At 54.3% G+C, this 19,518-nt stretch overlaps 2 protein-coding genes across 2 annotated transcripts; one reads left to right on the forward strand and one right to left on the reverse strand.

The window, feature by feature from the left end:
- Positions 1–879: 879 nt before the first annotated feature.
- Positions 880–2,031, reverse strand: LOC127587157 (interferon-inducible GTPase 5-like). Its single transcript, XM_052045351.1, has one exon. It carries the CDS (start codon positions 2,029–2,031, stop codon positions 880–882), a length of 1,152 nt encoding a protein of 383 aa, XP_051901311.1.
- A 7,701-nt stretch (positions 2,032–9,732) lies between these two features.
- On the forward strand, positions 9,733–10,884 carry LOC127587158 (interferon-inducible GTPase 5-like). The gene has a single exon (XM_052045352.1). The coding sequence runs from the start codon at positions 9,733–9,735 to the stop codon at positions 10,882–10,884; it is 1,152 nt and encodes a 383-aa protein (XP_051901312.1).
- The last annotated feature ends 8,634 nt before the right edge of the window (positions 10,885–19,518 follow it).

Here is a 19,518-nt window from a genome sequence, read left to right on the forward strand (position 1 = left end):
GGATTTAACAACCAGTGCCTTATCTGACCCAGTCCCAACCCATTTGTATGGGCACAGACTGGCCAGCTGGCAGTGTCATCTTCCCAAGGTCCCACAACAACAAGGAGAGGTTGGCCAATCCCAGCAATCACACCTTAGTGTAGCTGGGCTGCTGAATTCATTGGAAGCAGTGTTGGAAACCTTCCCCTGGATAGAGGAGAGGTCGGGATTCATGTAAACCCATTGGATGGGTAAATTGCAAGCACCATTGACCCAAAACATCTGTGCTGTATTTGTCTGCACAATGGGCATTACATCACCCTGCCCCCTCCCCCATTCGTGGGTGCAGGATAATTCCCGCTATCTTTGCAAATCATGAGGGGAGGGGGAAGATTAGATTGCTTACACTTGGATTTGTGGAAAGTTCAGTCTAGAACCACCCCATTATCTCTCCATTTCCAAACCTAGGAAGAAGCTTCACCTTCTCCCAATCCGGAGGGAATAGTTTGCAAGACCACTTCCCAGGGGGATTCAGGTGACAAGAGGTTCAAACACAACACCAGTTCCCAGCAAAGTTCAGCATCAACCACCACAGATCATTCCAGGAGCTATTGACACCATCTACAAGGAGGCAGGCAGTATGGTCTCCTGTCAAGAAGAGTTTGCAAGTGGTGGCAAGAACATCTCTTCATCCCATCTCCACATTAGGAGACAGTCCAAGATTCCCCCCACAAACCAACGCTACATTATTCCTGCCGTTGGGAAGCCATCCTGGATTGGATGAGCCAATCCCATTCAAAACTTGGTGGTGGACTGGACTGATTGGAGGGAAGGTGGATGGTGATTGTAGACCATTCCCATCTTAATGCCCTCATTTCCCTCCCCCCCCCAGTGCAGACTTCAATCACCCCTCAGCACGGCAGCGATCTTGCTCTCCACTCTGTATGCATCGTCTGTGAACTGCACCAACATGGCATCCAGCAGGCGGACGGTGGTGGCGCCAGAGATCTCTCCGCCGGGCAGCTGGCGCAGGAGGGGCACCCACTTGAGGTTGCTGGGGGCAATGGCAACGTTCTGCCTGGTCCACTTGATCAGCTCACGTACCACCCCCTTCTCCGTCAGCTCCCGCGCCATCTGGGTCTGGATCTCGTCGGAGAGCACGAAGGTGGGCATGGCGATCCGCTTGGCGGACTTGTGCAGGTCCTTGTAGTCCAAGCCCAGGACTGTCCTGTAGAAACGGATCTGGTCAAACAGGAAATGGATGTTGACCTGGTAGGACAAGCCCTCCAGAGGAACGGGATGACTGATGCAGCTGTGGATGGCGGAGACTGGGATGAGCTCCTTCAGCGAATTCCTCAGCTCGATCTTGGCAGCCAGGTGGTTGAGGGAGAGGAGGAGGGCATGCTGGAGCAGGGCAGAGGGAGCGCCCTTCTGCAAGGCCTGCACGCAGGCCATGAAGTCGAATTGATTGGGGTCCCTGCAGTCGATGTAGAACAGCCTCTTGGCGGCATACGCCTCATCCAAGTTGGGGAGAGCCTCCCTCCTGACAGCACGGAGGACATCGCCCGCAAAATCCTTGTTCTTGTAGCAGTGGGGCCGCAGGTCGATCTTGGAGTGGATGAGGTAGAACGGCTTGCCCATCCCCTTCAGCTCAGACACCAGGGCCACCGCTTCCTTGGTGAACTCCGTGGAGGACATGATGAAGAAGCCGGCGTACTTCTCCACCCCCACCTGCCGCAGGTAGGCAGACGGACAGAAGGACGCGTCCTCGATACCAGGAAGCTCCCAGAAGACTGAGCAGGGCCGGCCTGGTCGACTGTAGGCCACCGGTTTCGGGGCCTCTCTGGGAGGCTGGGAAGCGGCGGCTGCCGAATCCTCGCCCTCGGACAGGCGCAGGGCCGTGCTGATGAAGGTGGACTTGCCCACACGGGACGTCCCGATCACTGCGACGTGGGCTGTCACGTCCTCCACCCTCCTCATCGCTGCCTTCACCGCCTCACCCAGCTCTACCACACCACCGCGCTCCACGGCGCTCATGAACCCCCGCATCATCCCCTCGACTTCCAGTTCCAGCATCTGCAGAGAGGGGCAGGGAGGGGGGATTAACACAACCTCTGTGCCCCACATACCACACGAGCCACCCACAGTGCAGCCTCCTCTACCTCCAGGAGGGGTTAGGAAACACAGGGAATGGTGACCCTTCACAGGACGTCTGCCCCAATCCACATGGACACCACCCAACAAAACCTCCGATCACCCCTCACCCAGTTCCCCTGCCACTGGGACCTCTAGTGGAGAACAGGAACAGGCCATTCAGCCCATAATGTCTGTGCTGAACGCACTGCTGAATTATACCATCTACCTGCATATGAGCCATATCCCTCCATAGTCACAGTTGCAGCTATAGGACTCCATCTCCCCCATTTACCCACCTATACCCCTCCTTTCCACCTCCCCTATTGCCCCATCCACCCCCCCAGCATCACCCCATCCATTTCACACCCCTACAACCTAGACTGGCTCCCAATAGATCCACCCCCAGCCTAAAGTGGGCCACAGCCCTAAGAGCCCCCAACCCAATATAGGCTACAGAACCCCAAGAGCACCCACTTACCTCTGAGACCCCACCACCTTGACCAGCCATGACACCTACTGCCCTGATCCCGGTTTTATAAAGCTGATCAAAGTGTTGAGACAAACTACTTAACTAGGTCACCTGGTGCCAATTTGGGAGGTGGTGGGGGGGGATGGTGTCAGCCCTGAATGTTAACCCTTTGTGTGACCTGCCAGAGGGAGCTCCTGGGGGGTTAAATCAAGAGCCCACAGGCCTGCCCTCTTAGGTTCACTTGGAACATCCCGGGCCAGGATTGGGAGGAGCTCTATCTGGGGGTCCTGAGGCCAAGGCTGGGAACTGGAAATGTGCGACTCCCGGGGGGTTGGGAATCCTGGGAAATGTTCCCCTCAAGTTGAGGACGAGATTGGGAATAGAGCAGAGGGGTGACCTTACTGAGGATGGAGGAGGGCTCCCGAGGTGGGGGGGGGGGGATGAATGGCCTCCTTCTGCTGCTCTCCCTTACATGGTAAGATCCCGCTTCTACACCCTACGAGCCAACCAAGTTTCCTCTCCCCAGCCCCACACTCCAGGAGACCTGGGCAGGGCAGTGTTGTAGAACAGAGAGACCCAGGGGTACAGGTACACGGTTCCTTGAAAGTAGAGTCACAGGTAGACAGGGCAGTGGAGAAGGCGTTCGGCACGCTGGCCTTCATCGGTCAGGACACTGAGTACGGGAGTCGGGACGTCCCGTTACAGCTGTACAAGTTGTTGGTGAGACCGCACCTGGAGTACTGTGTGCGGTTCCGGTCAGCCTATTATTGGAACTGGAATTGGAATTGGTTTATTATTGTCACTTGTACCAAGGTACAGTGAAGAACTTGTCTTGCACACCGATCGTACAGGTCAATTCATTACACAGTGCATTGAGGTAGTACAGGGTAAAAACAATAACAGAATGCAGAATAAAGTGTCCCAGTTACAGAGAAAGTGCAGTGCAGGCAGACAGTAAGGTGAAAGGGCCACGACCAGGTAGATTGTGAGGTCAAGAGTCCACCTTATCGTACTAGGGGACCATTCAATAGTCTTATAACAGCGGGATAGAAGCTGTCCTTGAGCCTGGTGGAACGTGCTTTCAGGCTTTGGTATCTTCTGCCTGATGGGAGGGGGGAGAAGAGAGAATGTCCGGGGTGAGTGGGGTCTTTGATTATGTTGGCTGCTTTACCGAGGCAGCGAGAAGTGTAGACAGAGTCCACGGAGGGGAGACTGGTTTCCGTGATGTGCTGGGCTGTGTCCATAACTCTCTGCAGTTTCTTGCGGTCTCGGGCAGAGCAGATACCGTACCAAGCCGGGATGCATCCAGGTAGGACGCTTTTTATGGTGCAGCTGTAAAAACCGGTGAGGGTCAAAGGGGACATGCCGGATTTCTTTAGCCTCTTGAGGAAGTAGAGGCGCTGGTGAGCTTTCCTGGCCGTGGTGTCTGCGTGATGTGACCAGGACAGGCTGTTGGTGATGTTCACTCCCAGGAACTTGAAGCTGTCAACCCTCTCGACCTCAGCACCATTGATGTAGACAGAAGCGGGTACACCGCCCCCTTTCCTGAAGTCAGTGACCAGCTCTTTTGGTTTTCTGATATTGAGGGAAAGATTGTTGTCATGACACCATGTCATGAAGCTCTCTATCTCCTTCCTGTACCCCGACTCACTCGCACAGTCTTTTCCCCAGGGTTGAGGAATTGAGAACCAGAGGCCACAGGTTTAAGGTGAGAGGGGAAAGATTTAAAGGGGACCTGAGGAGCAACGTCTTCACCCAGAGGGTGGTCCGTACGTGGAACAAGCTGCCAGAGGAAGTGGGTGAGGCAGGGACATTAACAATATTTAAAAGACACTTGGACAGGTCCACGGATGGGAAAGGTTGAGAGGGATATGGGCCAAACGCCGGCACATGGGACTGGCTTGGATGGGAATGTTGGTCAGCACGGACCTGTTGGGCTGAAGGGCCTGTCTCCACGCTGTGTGACTCTGTGACTCCATGAAACAAGCTGCCTCGTGTGACCTACCGATCCCCACAGGACGTGAGGAAGCGTTACGATGAGCAGTCTTCAGAGTTCAAGTTCATGTTTATTGTCATGGGCACACATACCCAGCGTATATGTGATGTCCCTAGTTGCCCCGCCTGAGAAGGTGGGGGTGAGCTGCCCCCCTTGCCCCGCTGCAGTCCCTGAGCTGTGGGGACACCCCCGGTGCTGTCAGGGAGGGAGTTCCCGGGATTTGGACCCAGCGAGGGTGAAGGAACGGCGATACATTCCCCACGTGTGTGTCTGGGAGGGCGACTCCCGGGGGAGGGGGTGCTCCCCGTGATTTTGCTGTCCACGTCCTTCCAGCTGGGAGAGGCGGTGGGTTTGGAAGGTGCCGTCTGAGGGGTCTCGGTGAGTTGCTGCAGTGTGTCCTGTAGAGGGTACACACTGCTGCTGCTGTGTGTGGGTGGTGGGGTGGGTGAACGGGGGTGGGTGGGGTGCCGGTCGAGTGGGCTGCTGTGTCTTGGGTGGGGTCAAGCTTCTTGAGAGTTGCTGGAGCCGCCCTCACCCAGGGAGGTGGGGGGGTGTCCTGTCACACTCCTGACGTGTAGATGGGGGGCAGGTAATGTGGCGGATGTGGAGTGCATGGACTAACTCCACCCAGGGAGGTGGGGAGTGTCCCGTCACACTCCTGACGTGTAGATGGGGGACAGGCATTGGGGAGTCAGGAAGGGAGTTCCTCACCACAGGTGCCCAGTCTCTGACCTGCTCTCATCACCACACTCTGTGTGTGTGTGTGTGTGTGTGTGTGTGTGTGTGTGTGTGTGTGTGTGTGTGTGTGTGTGTGTGTGTGTGTGTGTGTGTGTGTGTGTGTGTGTGTGTGTGTGTGTGCACGCGCGCGCGTGCGTGCACTTGCGGCTACTCCAGTATAAAGTACCCAAGTTTGTGGATGATCCAAAAGTAGGTGGGAGGGTGTGTTGTGATGAGGCCGTTCACACTCTGCATTGGGAGAGTGAGGGACACCTGGCAAATGGAGTGTAACGTGGGGAAGGCGAGGTCATGGACTTCAGTGGGAGGGTAACTAAAGACAGACTGTCACCTATACGGGGAGAGGGTTCAGGTGAGGTGAGCAGAGAGGTCAGACAAACTTGGGTTGTTTTCTCTGGAGCGTCGGAGGCTGAGGGGAGACCTGATAGAGGTTTGTCAGATTACGAGAGGCACAGGTAGAGTAGACAGCCGGGATCTTTTCCCCAGGGTGGAAATGTCTAATACCAGAGGACATGCATTTAAGGTGAGAGGGGGAAAGTTCAGAGGAGATGTGCGGGGCAGGTTTTTTACACAGAGCGCAGTGGGTGCCTGGAATGTGCTGCCAGGGGTGGGGGGTGGAGGCAGATACGATCGAGGGGGTTAAGAGGCTGTTAGACAGACACGTGGATGTGCAGGGAATGGAGGGAGACGGACCGTGTGCAGGCAGAAGGGGGTTAGTTTAATTTGGCATCGTGTTCAGCACAGACACGATGGGCCGAAGGGCCTGTTCCTGTGCTGGACTGTCCCGTGTTCTGTGTTTTACAGGCACAGGTTGGGTCCCCTTATTTGGGCTTGGTTTGCTTTGTCCGAGTTGGGCAGATTTAGGGTGTGGCCCATTTTGGGCAGTGGTTGGGGTTGGATCTATTGGGCGCCAGTCTAGGGTTGTGGGAGTGAGAGGTGAGGGAGGAGGGCGGGTGGGTGGGGGGGAGAGGAGGGAGATGGATGGGTAAATGGGGGAGGCAGATAAATGGACGGCTGGGGGATGGGTAAATGGGTGGGGGGGGGAGGAGGGGATGGGTGGGTAAATAAGGGAAGGAGTCGGTCATTGGGGGAGGTGGCAGCTTTTAGCTGTTCACGAGCCAGCAGAGGACATTTGGTTTAATTCAGCATCGTGTTCAGCACAGACACTGTGGGCCGAAGGGCCTGTTCCTGAAGCACTGTAGCACCAGTTTGTACCATCTCAGAATCAGAATCAGGTTTATTATCACTGACGTATGTCGTGAAATGTGTTGTTTTGTGGCAGCAGTGCAGTGCAAGACATAAAAATCACTGTAAGTTACCAAAAATAAATACATAGTGCAAAAGAGGAATAACGAGGTGGTGCTCATGAGATAATGGACCGTTCAGGAATCTGATGGCGGAGGGGAAGAAGCTGTTCCTGAATCGTTGAGTGTGGGTCTTCAGGCTCCTGTACCTCCTCCCCGATGGCAGTAACGAGGAGAGGGCATGTCCCGGGTGGAGAGGGTCCTCAGTGACGGATGCCACCTTCTTGAGGCGCCGCCTCATGAAGATGTCCTCGATGGCGGGGAGGGTTGTACCCGTGATGGAGCTGGCTGAGTCTACAACCCTCTGCAGCCTCTTGCGATCCTGCGCGTTGGAGCCTCCGTACCAGGCAGTGATGCAACCAGTCAGAACGCTCTCCGCCGTATGTCTGTAGAAATTTGAAAGTCTTTGCCGACGGACCGAATCTCCTCAAACTCCTAATGAAGTAGAGCCGCTGGCGTGCCTTCTTCGTGATCGCATCACTGTGTTGGGCCCAGGTTAGATCCTCCGAGATGTTGACGCCCAGGAACTTGAAGCTGCTCACCCTTTCCGCCGCTGACCCCTCAGTGAGGACTGGTTTGTGTTCTCCTGACTTCCCCTTCCTGAAGTCCACAGTCAGTCCCTTGGTCTTGCTGACGCTGAGCGCAAGGTTGTTGTTGCGACACCACTCAACCAGCCGATCTACCTCACTCCTGTACACCTCCTCGTCACTGTCTGAGATTCTGCCAACAGTGGTATTGTCGGTGGATATATAGATGGCATTTCAGCTGTGCCCAGCCACACAGTCATGAGTGTGCAGAGAGTAGGGCAGTGGGCTAAACATGCATCCTTGAGGCGCGCCTGTGTTGATTGTCAGTGAGGAGACGTTACTGCCGATCCGCACTGACTGTGGTCTCCGAAGAACGAGGTCGAGGACGCACTGCACAACTCACGGAGACCCCTCAGACGGCACCTTCCAAACCCACCGCCTCTCCCGGCTGGGAGGACGAGGGCAGAAAAATCACGGGGAACACCCCCTCCCCCGGGAGTCGCCTTCCCAGACACACACGTGGGGAATGTGTCGCCGTTCCTTCACCCTCGCTGGGTCCAAATCCCGGGAACTCCCTCCCTGACAGCACCGGGGGTGTCCCCACAGCTCAGGGACTGCAGCGGAGCAAGGGGGCGGCTCACCCCCACCTTCTCAGGCGGGGCAACTAGGGACATCACATATACGCTGGGTATGTGTGCCCATGACAATAAACTTGAACTTGAAATCTGAAGACTGCTCATCGTAACGCTTCCTCACATCCTGTGGGGATCGGTAGGTCACACGAGGCAGCTTGTTTCATGGAGTCACAGAGTCACACTGCTCGGAGACAGGCCCTTCGGCCCAACGGGTCCGTGCTGACCAACATTCCCATCCAAGCCAGTCCCATCTGCCCGCGTTTGGCCCATATCCCTCTCAACCTTTCCTATCCGTGGACCTGTCCAAGTGTCTTTTAAATATTGTTAACGTCCCTGCCTCACCCACTTCCTCTGGCAGCTTGTTCCACGTACGGACCACCCTCTGGGTGAAGAAGTTGCCCCTCAGGTCCCTTTTAAATCTCTTTCCCCTCTCACCTTAAACCTGTACCCTCTGGTTCTTGATTCCCCAACCCTGGGGGAAAAAACTGTGCACATTCACCCTATCGATGCCCCTCATGGTTTTGTACACCTCTGTAAGGTCACCCCTCAGCCTCCTACGCTCCAAGGAATAAAGTCCAAACCTGCCCGACCTCTCTCCATAACTCAGTCCCTTGAGTCCCGGCAACATCCTCGTAAATCTCCCTCTGCGCTCTTTCCAGCTTCATGGCATTTTTCCTATAGCAGGGCGACCAACACTGAACACAACACTCCAAGTGCGGCCTCACCAACGTCCTGTACAATTGCAACATCACGTCCCGACTCCTGTACTCAGTGCCCTGACCGATGAAGGCCAGCGTGCCGAACGCCTTCTTCACCGCCCTGTCTACCTGTGATACCACTTTCAAGGAACCATGTACCTGTACCCTTGGGTCTCTCTGTTCTACAACACTCCCCTCCCCAGGTCTCCTGGAGTGTGGAGCCGGGGAGAGGGAGCTTGGTTGGCTCATAGGGTGTAGGAGCAGGATCTTACCATGCAAAGTAGGCCATTCACTCCCTCACGAACCCTCCCCCATCCCCAGTAAAGTCACCCCTCTGCTCACCCTCAACATGAGGGGGACATTTTCCAAGATTCCCTGCCCCATCCAGGAATCGCACAACATTTCCCATTGTCCAGCCTTGGCCTCAGGACCCCCGGGCAGAGCTTCCTCCCAATCCTGGCCCGGGATGTTCCGTGTGAGCCCCAGAGGGCAGGCATTAACCCCCCAGGAGCTCCCTCTGGCAGGTCACACAAAGGGTTAACACATTCAGGGCTGATACCACCCTCCCCCCCTCCCAAATTGGCACCAGGTGACCTAGTTAAGTAGTTTGTCTCAACACTTTGATCAGCTTTATAAAACCGGGATCAGGGCAGTAGGTGTCATGGCTGGTCAAGGTGGTGGGGTCTCAGAGGTAAGTGGGTGCTCTTGGGGTTCTGTAGCCTATATTGGGTTGGGGGCTCTTAGGGCTGTGGCCCACTTTAGGCTGGGGGTGGATCTATTGGGAGCCAGTCTAGGTTGTAGGGGTGTGAAATGGATGGGGTGATGCTGGGGGGGTGGATGGGGCAATAGGGGAGGTGGAAAGGAGGGGTATAGGTGGGTAAATGGGGGAGATGGAGTCCTATAGCTGCAACTGTGACTATGGAGGGATATGGCTCATATGCAGGTAGATGGTATAATTCAGCAGTGCGTTCAGCACAGACATTATGGGCTGAATGGCCTGTTCCTGTTCTCCACTAGAGGTCCCAGTGGCAGGGGAACTGGGTGAGGGGTGATCGGAGGTTTTGTTGGGTGGTGTCCATGTGGATTGGGGCAGACGTCCTGTGAAGGGTCACCATTCCCTGTGTTTCCTAACCCCTCCTGGAGGTAGAGGAGGCTGCACTGTGGGTGGCTCGTGTGGTATGTGGGGCACAGAGGTTGTGTTAATCCCCCCTCCCTGCCCCTCTCTGCAGATGCTGGAACTGGAAGTCGAGGGGATGATGCGGGGGTTCATGAGCGCCGTGGAGCGCGGTGGTGTGGTAGAGCTGGGTGAGGCGGTGAAGGCAGCGATGAGGAGGGTGGAGGACGTGACAGCCCACGTCGCAGTGATCGGGACGTCCCGTGTGGGCAAGTCCACCTTCATCAGCACGGCCCTGCGCCTGTCCGAGGGCGAGGATTCGGCAGCCGCCGCTTCCCAGCCTCCCAGAGAGGCCCCGAAACCGGTGGCCTACAGTCGACCAGGCCGGCCCTGCTCAGTCTTCTGGGAGCTTCCTGGTATCGAGGACGCGTCCTTCTGTCCGTCCGCCTACCTGCGGCAGGTGGGGGTGGAGAAGTACGCCGGCTTCTTCATCATGTCCTCCACGGAGTTCACCAAGGAAGCGGTGGCCCTGGTGTCTGAGCTGAAGGGGATGGGCAAGCCGTTCTACCTCATCCACTCCAAGATCGACCTGCGGCCCCACTGCTACAAGAACAAGGATTTTGCGGGCGATGTCCTCCGTGCTGTCAGGAGGGAGGCTCTCCCCAACTTGGATGAGGCGTATGCCGCCAAGAGGCTGTTCTACATCGACTGCAGGGACCCCAATCAATTCGACTTCATGGCCTGCGTGCAGGCCTTGCAGAAGGGCGCTCCCTCTGCCCTGCTCCAGCATGCCCTCCTCCTCTCCCTCAACCACCTGGCTGCCAAGATCGAGCTGAGGAATTCGCTGAAGGAGCTCATCCCAGTCTCCGCCATCCACAGCTGCATCAGTCATCCCGTTCCTCTGGAGGGCTTGTCCTACCAGGTCAACATCCATTTCCTGTTTGACCAGATCCGTTTCTACAGGACAGTCCTGGGCTTGGACTACAAGGACCTGCACAAGTCCGCCAAGCGGATCGCCATGCCCACCTTCGTGCTCTCCGACGAGATCCAGACCCAGATGGCGCGGGAGCTGACGGAGAAGGGGGTGGTACGTGAGCTGATCAAGTGGACCAGGCAGAACGTTGCCATTGCCCCCAGCAACCTCAAGTGGGTGCCCCTCCTGCGCCAGCTGCCCGGCGGAGAGATCTCTGGCGCCACCACCGTCCGCCTGCTGGATGCCATGTTGGTGCAGTTCACAGACGATGCATACAGAGTGGAGAGCAAGATCGCTGCCGTGCTGAGGGGTGATTGAAGTCTGCACTGGGGGGGGGGAGGGAAATGAGGGCATTAAGATGGGAATGGTCTACAATCACCATCCACCTTCCCTCTCCAATCAGTCCAGTCCACCACCAAGTTTTGAATGGGATTGGCTCATCCAATCCAGGATGGCTTCCCAACGGCAGGAATAATGTAGCGTTGGTTTGTGGGGGGAATCTTGGACTGTCTCCTAATGTGGAGATGGGATGAAGAGATGTTCTTGCCACCACTTCCAAACTCTTCTTGACAGGAGACCATACTGCCTGCCTCCTTGTAGATGGTGTCAATAGCTCCTGGAATGATCTGTGGTGGTTGATGCTGAACTTTGCTGGGAACTGGTGTTGTGTTTGAACCTTTTGTCACCTGAATCCCCCTGGGAAGTGGTCTTGCAAACTATTCCCTCCGGATTGGGAGAAGGTGAAGCTTCTTCCTAGGTTTGGAAATGGAGAGATAATGGGGTGGTTCTAGACTGAACTTTCCACAAATCCAAGTGTAAGCAATCTAATCTTCCCCCTCCCCTCATGATTTGCAAAGATAGCGGGAATTATCCTGCACCCACGAATGGGGGAGGGGGCAGGGTGATGTAATGCCCATTGTGCAGACAAATACAGCACAGATGTTTTGGGTCAATGGTGCTTGCAATTTACCCATCCAATGGGTTTACATGAATCCCAACCTCTCCTCTATCCAGGGGAAGGTTTCCAACACTGCTTCCAATGAATTCAGCAGCCCAGCTACACTAAGGTGTGATTGCTGGGATTGGCCAACCTCTCCTTGTTGTTGTGGGACCTTGGGAAGATGACACTGCCAGCTGGCCAGTCTGTGCCCATACAAATGGGTTGGGACTGGGTCAGATAAGGCACTGGTTGTTAAATCCAATTGAGAATGACATTTTCACCATTTGTCTACCTTTTTGTACTTGGCACTTTGAATTGTTTGTGGATTTGTGAATAAATGGAATTCATTACTGCATTTTGGAGCTTGTTTGAGTTTTTTGAACAATTTTAAGCAGTTAAGCTTGCAATATCCTTTGTAGGATCTCCATGTATAGTTCACATCTGTGTACTGGGTCAGACCACACCAGGAGCACTGTGCACAGTTCTGGTCTCCATATCCCCTGGGTCAGACCACACTGACCACTGTCCCAAATCCTTATTCCAAAGCTCAGGATACCAGTCCAATAGTTTTGAGGCTGTGGGACAGAATGTGATAACACCCTGGAAGTTTTGTATAACTTTCCAGGCTGTGACTGGATGAGGGAGAGGGGTGAGTTGGGAGTGTAGGTTTCTGGGAGTGAAGTTTCTGGGTCATGTTCTCCAAACTCCTGCAATTATACCTGTTTCATGTGGAGAAAATTAAAGTCTGCAAACTTCAGTGTTCCTGACATGGCACAGCCTCTGAATGAAGGGCCATCCCTCTGGAACAGAGATGAGGAACTTCTCCTGCCAGAGGGTGGTGAATCTGTGGGATTTGTTGCCGCAGAAGGCCGTGGAGGCCAAGTCATTGGGTATGTTTAAGACAGTTTGAGGGGGGTCTTGCTTGGTAGTGGGTTCTGAGGAGAATCAGGTTGGAGGGAAAATGTCAGCCATGGTTGAAGAGCAGACTAGATGGGCTGAATGGCCTAATTTGGCTCTTATGCGGCATCTGTACATCAGTGCTGTTGTGGGCCCTGCCATTAACTGGGTCCTTTGCATTTCCTCTTGCATTTGATCTTCCAAAATGCAACACCTCACTTGGCTGGATTAAACACCATCTGCCTCTTCTCTGCCCATATCTTCCACTGACCTATATCCTTTGGTGATCTTCTACACTATCCACAATATCAACATTCTTGGTATCATCTACTAACTTACTAACCCTCACTTTCACCCAAGTCCTTTTACAGCAGAAGACCCGGTACAGATCTGTGGTCACAGCCCTCCAGCCAGAATGAGTCCCATCAGCCACTGTCCTGTCCTATGGGCAAGTGAATTATGGATCCAGTTGGTCAAGTCACTGGATCTCATGTATTTTAATCTTCTAGATCTGCCTCCTGTGAGGGACCTTGTCAAACACCTTACTGAAATCCATGTAGACAACATCCACAGCTCTACCTTCACCTCCTCAGACTCAAGTTAGTCTGACATGACCTACCCTGCACAAACCCATGCTGACTCTCCCTAATTAGGCCATAGTTCTCTAAATACTCATAAATCCTATCCCTAGAATCTGTTCCAAATACCTTGCCCACCACTGATGTGAAACACTACAGAGATTATGACACCTTGGGATTCTTGCTTGCCTGGAGTTAGCCTTGATCGGTCATCAAGATCTCAATGGATGACCACCATAAATGTCACCCCTTTTTCCCCACCCACCCAAAATGCTCATCTGTCCCAGGCCATCTGTATGGAAGAGCTAAGATGGTGGGAGTGTAGGCCCCAGCTCCCGGTTTGGAATGAGGGGATCTCATTGAAACGTACAAAATTCTTGATGCGTTGGATGTGGAGAATGTTTCTCTGGGCAGGGTGGTCTAGAATCGAGGGTCTCATCTCAGGATGAGTGATTTGTCATTCAGGACAGATGGTGTCATAGAGTTAAACGGGTCCTTTGGCCCAACCAAAGTGTCTTCCTGAAGAGTTTATCTTCACCCAGATGTTGGGGAATCTTTGGAATTCTCTCTTGTGGAGGCTCGGTCAGTTCAGGGACATGGGGTGTTAGTGCAGGAAAGTGGGAGAAAGTGCCCATAGATGTTAAACGGTGGAGCAGACACAAGAGTCTTCCCCTTTATGTCATGGCTTCCATGTAGAAGAGCCACTGGCCTGTCAGGGAAGGCTAGGAGCCTCTGCATTGTAGCGATTGTGGTGGGGGGGGGGGGGGGTGATCATAACTCCAGAGACCCACATTCGATCCCGATCTCTAGCACTGTCCGTGTGCGGAGTTTGCACGTTCTCCTTGTGACGGTGTGGGTTTCCCTCAGGTGCTCCTATTTTCCCCCACATCCCAATGACAAGGGTCAGTGGGTTAATCGGCTGCTGTAAATTGCCCCCCTGTTGTTTGGGTGAGGGGTAGTGTAGGGGGGAGTTGATGGCTGAATCCAATGGGATTAGTGTGAATTTGGTCTACACAATCTTGGTGGGCCCAAGAGCCTGTTCTCCATGTATAGATCACATCTCTGTATCCTGGGTCAGAGCACTGTGCACAGTTCTGGTCTCTGTATCCCTGGGTCAGACCACACTGACCACTACCCCCAAATCCTTAGAATAATAATTGGGATATTGGTCCAATAATTTTCTGAGACAGAATGTGATCTCACCCTGGAAGTTCTGAGTGTTTCCAGGCTGTGTCTGGATGAGGGAGATGAGATGGGTTACTAGAGGGTGGGTTTCCTGAGTTCCTGCAATTATACCTGCTCCATGTAGAGGTGATTGAAGTCTGCAACCTTCAGTGCTCCCTTTATTCTGAGGCTGTGCTATGCTGTATCCCTTTAGAACTGAGATGAGGAGGAATTTCTTCAGCCAGAGGGTGGCAAATCTGTGGGATTCATTGCCACAGAGACTGTGGAGGCCAAATCATTGGGTGTGTTTGATAGGGTCTGGATCCGTGAGGGGGGTGAAGGGTCACGGGGAGAATGGGGCTGAGGGAAAAGTCCCCCATGATCGAATGGGGGAGCAGACTCGATGGGCTGAAGGGCCTCATTCTGCTCCAAGACCTTGCAGGCTCTGTGAGGAGGGAGCATCAGGCTGCAGGAGGGGTGGTGAGAAGGGAGCGCCACAGGAGGGGGATGCCATGGTTATGATAAATGGGATCTTGCTGTGCTCATGCTACAACAGCAGCCAGTGTGGGAGGACTGATGTCAATTGGCAGTCCTGGCCTCAGTGGGGGGAGGGGGGGGGGGTGTGCATGTGCGTACCTGCCGCCTGCACTGAGCAGCTGAGACGTCCGAGGCCCCTTGTTCCTCCCTTGCGAAGGAGGAAGTGATGAAGAGGGCCACAAGAAGGGAACAGAGTCCTTCCCTCTGCTCACTCACCTCTGACGGCAGCAGCACAAGCCTCCCTCAATCGCCGGGGGAGGTGTTCCAGACAGCCGGAACCTACCCCCACCATAACAAGCCACTTCCTCAAAACTGAATTCACTGCCTGGTTCGTGTTCAATTGAAAGCCCTGATTTTTTAACTCTGGTGTCCTGCAAGTGGGACAGTGTGGAGGGAGCTTCACCCTGTGTCTGACCCTGGGAGTGTGTGACGGGACGGTGTGGAGGGAGCTTCACCCTGTGTCTGACCCCGGGAGTGTGTGACGGGATGGTGCGGAGGGAACTTCACCCTGTGTCTGACCCCGGGAGTGTGTGACGGGATGGTGCGGAGGGAACTTCACCCTGTGTCTGACCCCGGGAGTGTGTGACGGGATGGTGCAGAGGGAGCTTCACTCTGTGTCTGACCCTGGGAGCGTGTGACGGGACGGTGCAGAGGAGGATATTCCTCCATCAGAACCTTCTGCCCCGTCACCGTTTCCCAAATGAACTGCTTCCCCCTCCCAGCCTGTCACAGACCCCGTCACTGGGGGGGTGTCGCAAGACTCCGTCCACCCACACTGCTTGGGTCGGAGTGGTGGTGGGGGGGGGGGGGGTGGTTTGTTGGGTGAACTGGGGAGATGGATGGAAGGTTCAACAGCTGGACAGGCAGAGGGTAACGTTCACTGGACCACGGTGGCAACTGCAAGGACCATCCATCCCTCTCCCTCCCCACCAGGCAGCAGGTAGCCCACCCGTGGTCTGCGGGACAGACGGGGTGGCATAAGGTGTGTGGTGCTGCGTAGTGTGGAGTTTGAGGGGAACGGAAGCAGCAGGTTCTGTCAGGGGTAGTACAGAACAACACAGTGGGAAAACTCCTGCGAAGGAAAAGATTAAAAATACTTAATTACTTAATGTTGGTTCCCCAGTCAGACTCAGGGGGGATTAATAATTGGGGCCAGAGGAAGTAAACAAACTTTGTTTCTCTTTCCAACGCTGAGAAGCACAAAGCTCAGGAAGGAAAGAGTAAATGTTGATGAACAAACAATCAGGATGGGAGCAAACTGGTTTGGGAGCTGATAGAGCCCTGTGTGCGTGACCAGTTGCCACCCATCAAGGCTCCCCCCCAGTGCACTGAGGGAGTTGGCCCTGGAAGATGTGGTGTTCCTTCATCTTCCAAAGGTCTGCGGGTTACAGAATGGTTCCTGCGGACCGGAGGCTGGGAAATGTGACCCCCCCCCACCCCCACTGGTTGAAAATGGGAAGCGGGAGGGGAGATGGAGAACGATCAACTGGTTTGCCTGACATGGAGGGGAAATGTCAGATTGTACTGTGTGTGTTGGGATAGCAGTCTAACTGGAGAGAGCGCGGAGGGAGATTTGAGGATGTCGCCGGGACTCGAGGGACTGAGTTACAGAGAGAGGTTGGGACTTTATTCCTTGGAGCATAGGGGTGACCTTATAGAGGTGTATAAAGCCACGAGGGGCATCGCCAGGGTGACTGCGCAGACTTTTCCCCAGGGTTGGGGGAAGTAAAAACTAAGGGCATAGGTGTAAGGTGAGAGGGGAAAGAGATTTGAAGGGGACCTGAGGGGCAACTTCTTCACCCAGAAGGTGGTCCGTGTGTGGAACGAGCTGCCAGAGGCAGTGGGTGAGGCAGGTACATTAACAACACTGGGACAGGTCCGTGGATGGGAAAGGTTCAGTGAGATATGGGCCAAGCGCTTGGATGGGAATCCTGGCCAGCATGGACCGGTTGGTCTGAAGGACCTGTTTCTGTGCTGTGTGACTCTAGGACTGTACATCAGTCCTGGGAAAACACCAACAGGGTTTGGCAGAGGCAGTGTGTTTGGCAAACCTACAGGTGTTTGATTCAAGGATGTAACTGGTTGGAAGAGATAACAGGTTTTTTCACTTGGGTTCTCAGAAGCTCCCAGCTGGGAAGTGAGTGTACAGACTGAATGGGACGGGGGGGGGGGGGGTGTTACACTGTCTAGGACTGGGAGCTGACGCACCACTGGGGGGTGAGGACTGTGTGGGACACTCAGTAACAGGCAGTGAGTGGGATGTCCCATGGGCAGGGGGGTAAGTGGGGGGAATCAGTGCTGAGGATCTGGCTGTTCCCGATATACACCGATGGTCTGGAACGCCACCGCCCGCAGGTTCCCCCCTCCCCCTCCGCCTTCCCCACTGGGAAAGCTATTGGCTGTTCCTTCACCCTGAACCCCGGAACTCCCCCCCCCCCGAAAGCACCGTGGGAGCCCCTTCCCCATATGGACTACAGTGGTTCGGGGGGGGGGGGGGGGGGGCGGGTGATAAATGCTGGCCTGGGGCAGATCCCAGGGTTGAATGAGGTGCTTAATCTGCTGTCTCCATGCTCCCCCTCTTCACACCACCAGCAAATCTCGCCCTCTCCCAGTTATCCCCTCGTGCTACTTTACTTCAGATTCTGTTCCTCCTTAAATAATTTTGTTGTCATAGAACTGAACACAGAACAGTCCAGCACAGGAACAGGCCCTTCGGCTGGACACGATGCTGAATTAAACTCCTTCTGCCCAGACATAGTCCGTCTCCCTCCATTCCCTGCATATCCACGTGTCTAACAGCCTCTTAAACCCCTCGATCGTATCTACCTCCACCCCCACCCCTGGCAGCACATTCCAGGCACCCACTGCTCTGTGTGTAAAACACTTGCCCCGCACATCTCCTTTCAACTTTCCCCCCTCTCACCTTAAATGCACGTCCTCTGGTATTGGACATTTCCACCCTGGGGGAGAAGATCCTGGCTGTCTACTGTCTGTGCCCCTCATAATCTTGTAAACCTCTCTCAGGTCTCCCCTCAGCCTCCAGAGAGAACAACCCAAGTTTGTCCAACCTCTCCTTGTAGCTCATGCCCTCTAATCCAGGCAGCATCCTGGTGAACCTCTTGCACCCCCTCCGAAGCCCCCACACACTTCCTGTAACAGGGCAACTAGAACTGCACACAATACTCCCAAGTGCGGCCTGACCAGAGTTTTATACAGCTGCAAACTGACTTCCTGACTCTTGTACTCGACGCCCCGACCAATGAAGGCCAGCGCGCCGTATGCCTTCCTCACTGCCCTGTCGACCTGTACGGCCACTTTCAGGGAGCTGTGGATGTGGACCTCTGTACTTCAACGCTGTGAAGGGTCCTGCCATTAACTGTGTCCTGTCCCCTTTCATCTGATCTCCCAAAGTGTAATACCTCACACTTGGCCAGATTGAACTCCATCTGCCACTTCTCTCATGTCTGTAACTTATCTATATCCTGCTGTGTCCTTTGGCAGCCCTCTGCACTGTCCACAATTCCTCCAATTTTTGTGTTGATTGCAAAGTTACTAACCCTCCCATCTACATTTTCATCCAGGTCATTTATAGACATCACAAACCGCAGAGGTCCCAGCACTGATCCCTGCAGAACACCACTGGTCACGGACCTCTAGCCAGAACAACACCCCTCCACCACTCCCCTCCGTCTTCTATGGACAAGCCAACTCTGAATCCAAACTGCCAACTCACCACAGCTTTGAAATTTGCATCACCTGGCCTTTCCTAATGATGACTGTGAACAAGCCATAGCCCTAACAAGCTAATGAAGGTCTGAGACCTTGGTCAAAGTTATGAGAGCTCAAATCTCTTGGGGTGCCCAAACTTTTACATGGTGCTCCTTTCCTCTTTTTTTTCCACTCTAAAATTGTACAAAGCAAAAATAATACACTAATCTTGCTTAAAGTGTTGAACAGAATGTTTCATGTCTAACTTTGACTTTTGGAGATCAGGTCATCTTCTACTCAACTATTCACAGTAACAAATTTTGACAGGGGTGCCCAAACTTTTGGATGCCACTGTATATCTCAGTGTATCCTTTGGCAATCTTCTACACAGTCCACACCACCAACCTTTGGATTGTTTGCTTACCAACGCACCCCCCCCCCCCCCCATACCACTTCACCCAAGTCATTTAACAGCAGAGACCCCAGTACAGATTCCTGTGAAACACCACTGGTCACAGACCTCCAGCCACAATAAGTCCTATCGACCACTATCCTCTGTCTTCTACAGACGAGCCAGTTCTGTATCCAAATGGCTGAGTCACCATGGATCCCATGCATTTTAACCTTCTGGATCAATGTCTTTAGTTTCCTGCCACTGAAGTCCATGACCTCGCCTTCCCCACATTACACTCCACTTACCAGGTTTCCCCCACTCTCCCAATGCAGTGTGTAGATGTGGCGGATGTGGAGTGCATGGACTGACCCCACCCGGGGAAGTAGGGAGTGTCCCGTCACACTCCTGACGTGTAGACGGAGGAGAGACCTTGGGGTGTCAGGAGGTGAGTCCCTCTCCGCAGGATCCCCACCCTCTGAGCTGCTCCGGTAGCCGCAGTGTTTCTGTGGCTGGTCCGGTTGAGTTCCTGGTCAGCAGTGACCCCAACCCCAAACCCCACCCCCCCCAGGGGAGGTGGTGAGACTTCCTCCTGTGGGAGATGGTCACTGCCCGGCATGTGTGTGGGGTGAACGTCACTGCCCACTGATCAGCCCGTGTCTGAACACTGTCTGGGTCTTGATGCCCCATGCAATGTTTTGATGCAAGACGCGAAATAAATGACTCTCAGAGGGGCG

Source organism: Pristis pectinata, chromosome 39 (assembly GCF_009764475.1).
Source record: "Pristis pectinata isolate sPriPec2 chromosome 39, sPriPec2.1.pri, whole genome shotgun sequence".
Taxonomy (NCBI): Eukaryota; Metazoa; Chordata; class Chondrichthyes; order Rhinopristiformes; family Pristidae; genus Pristis; species Pristis pectinata.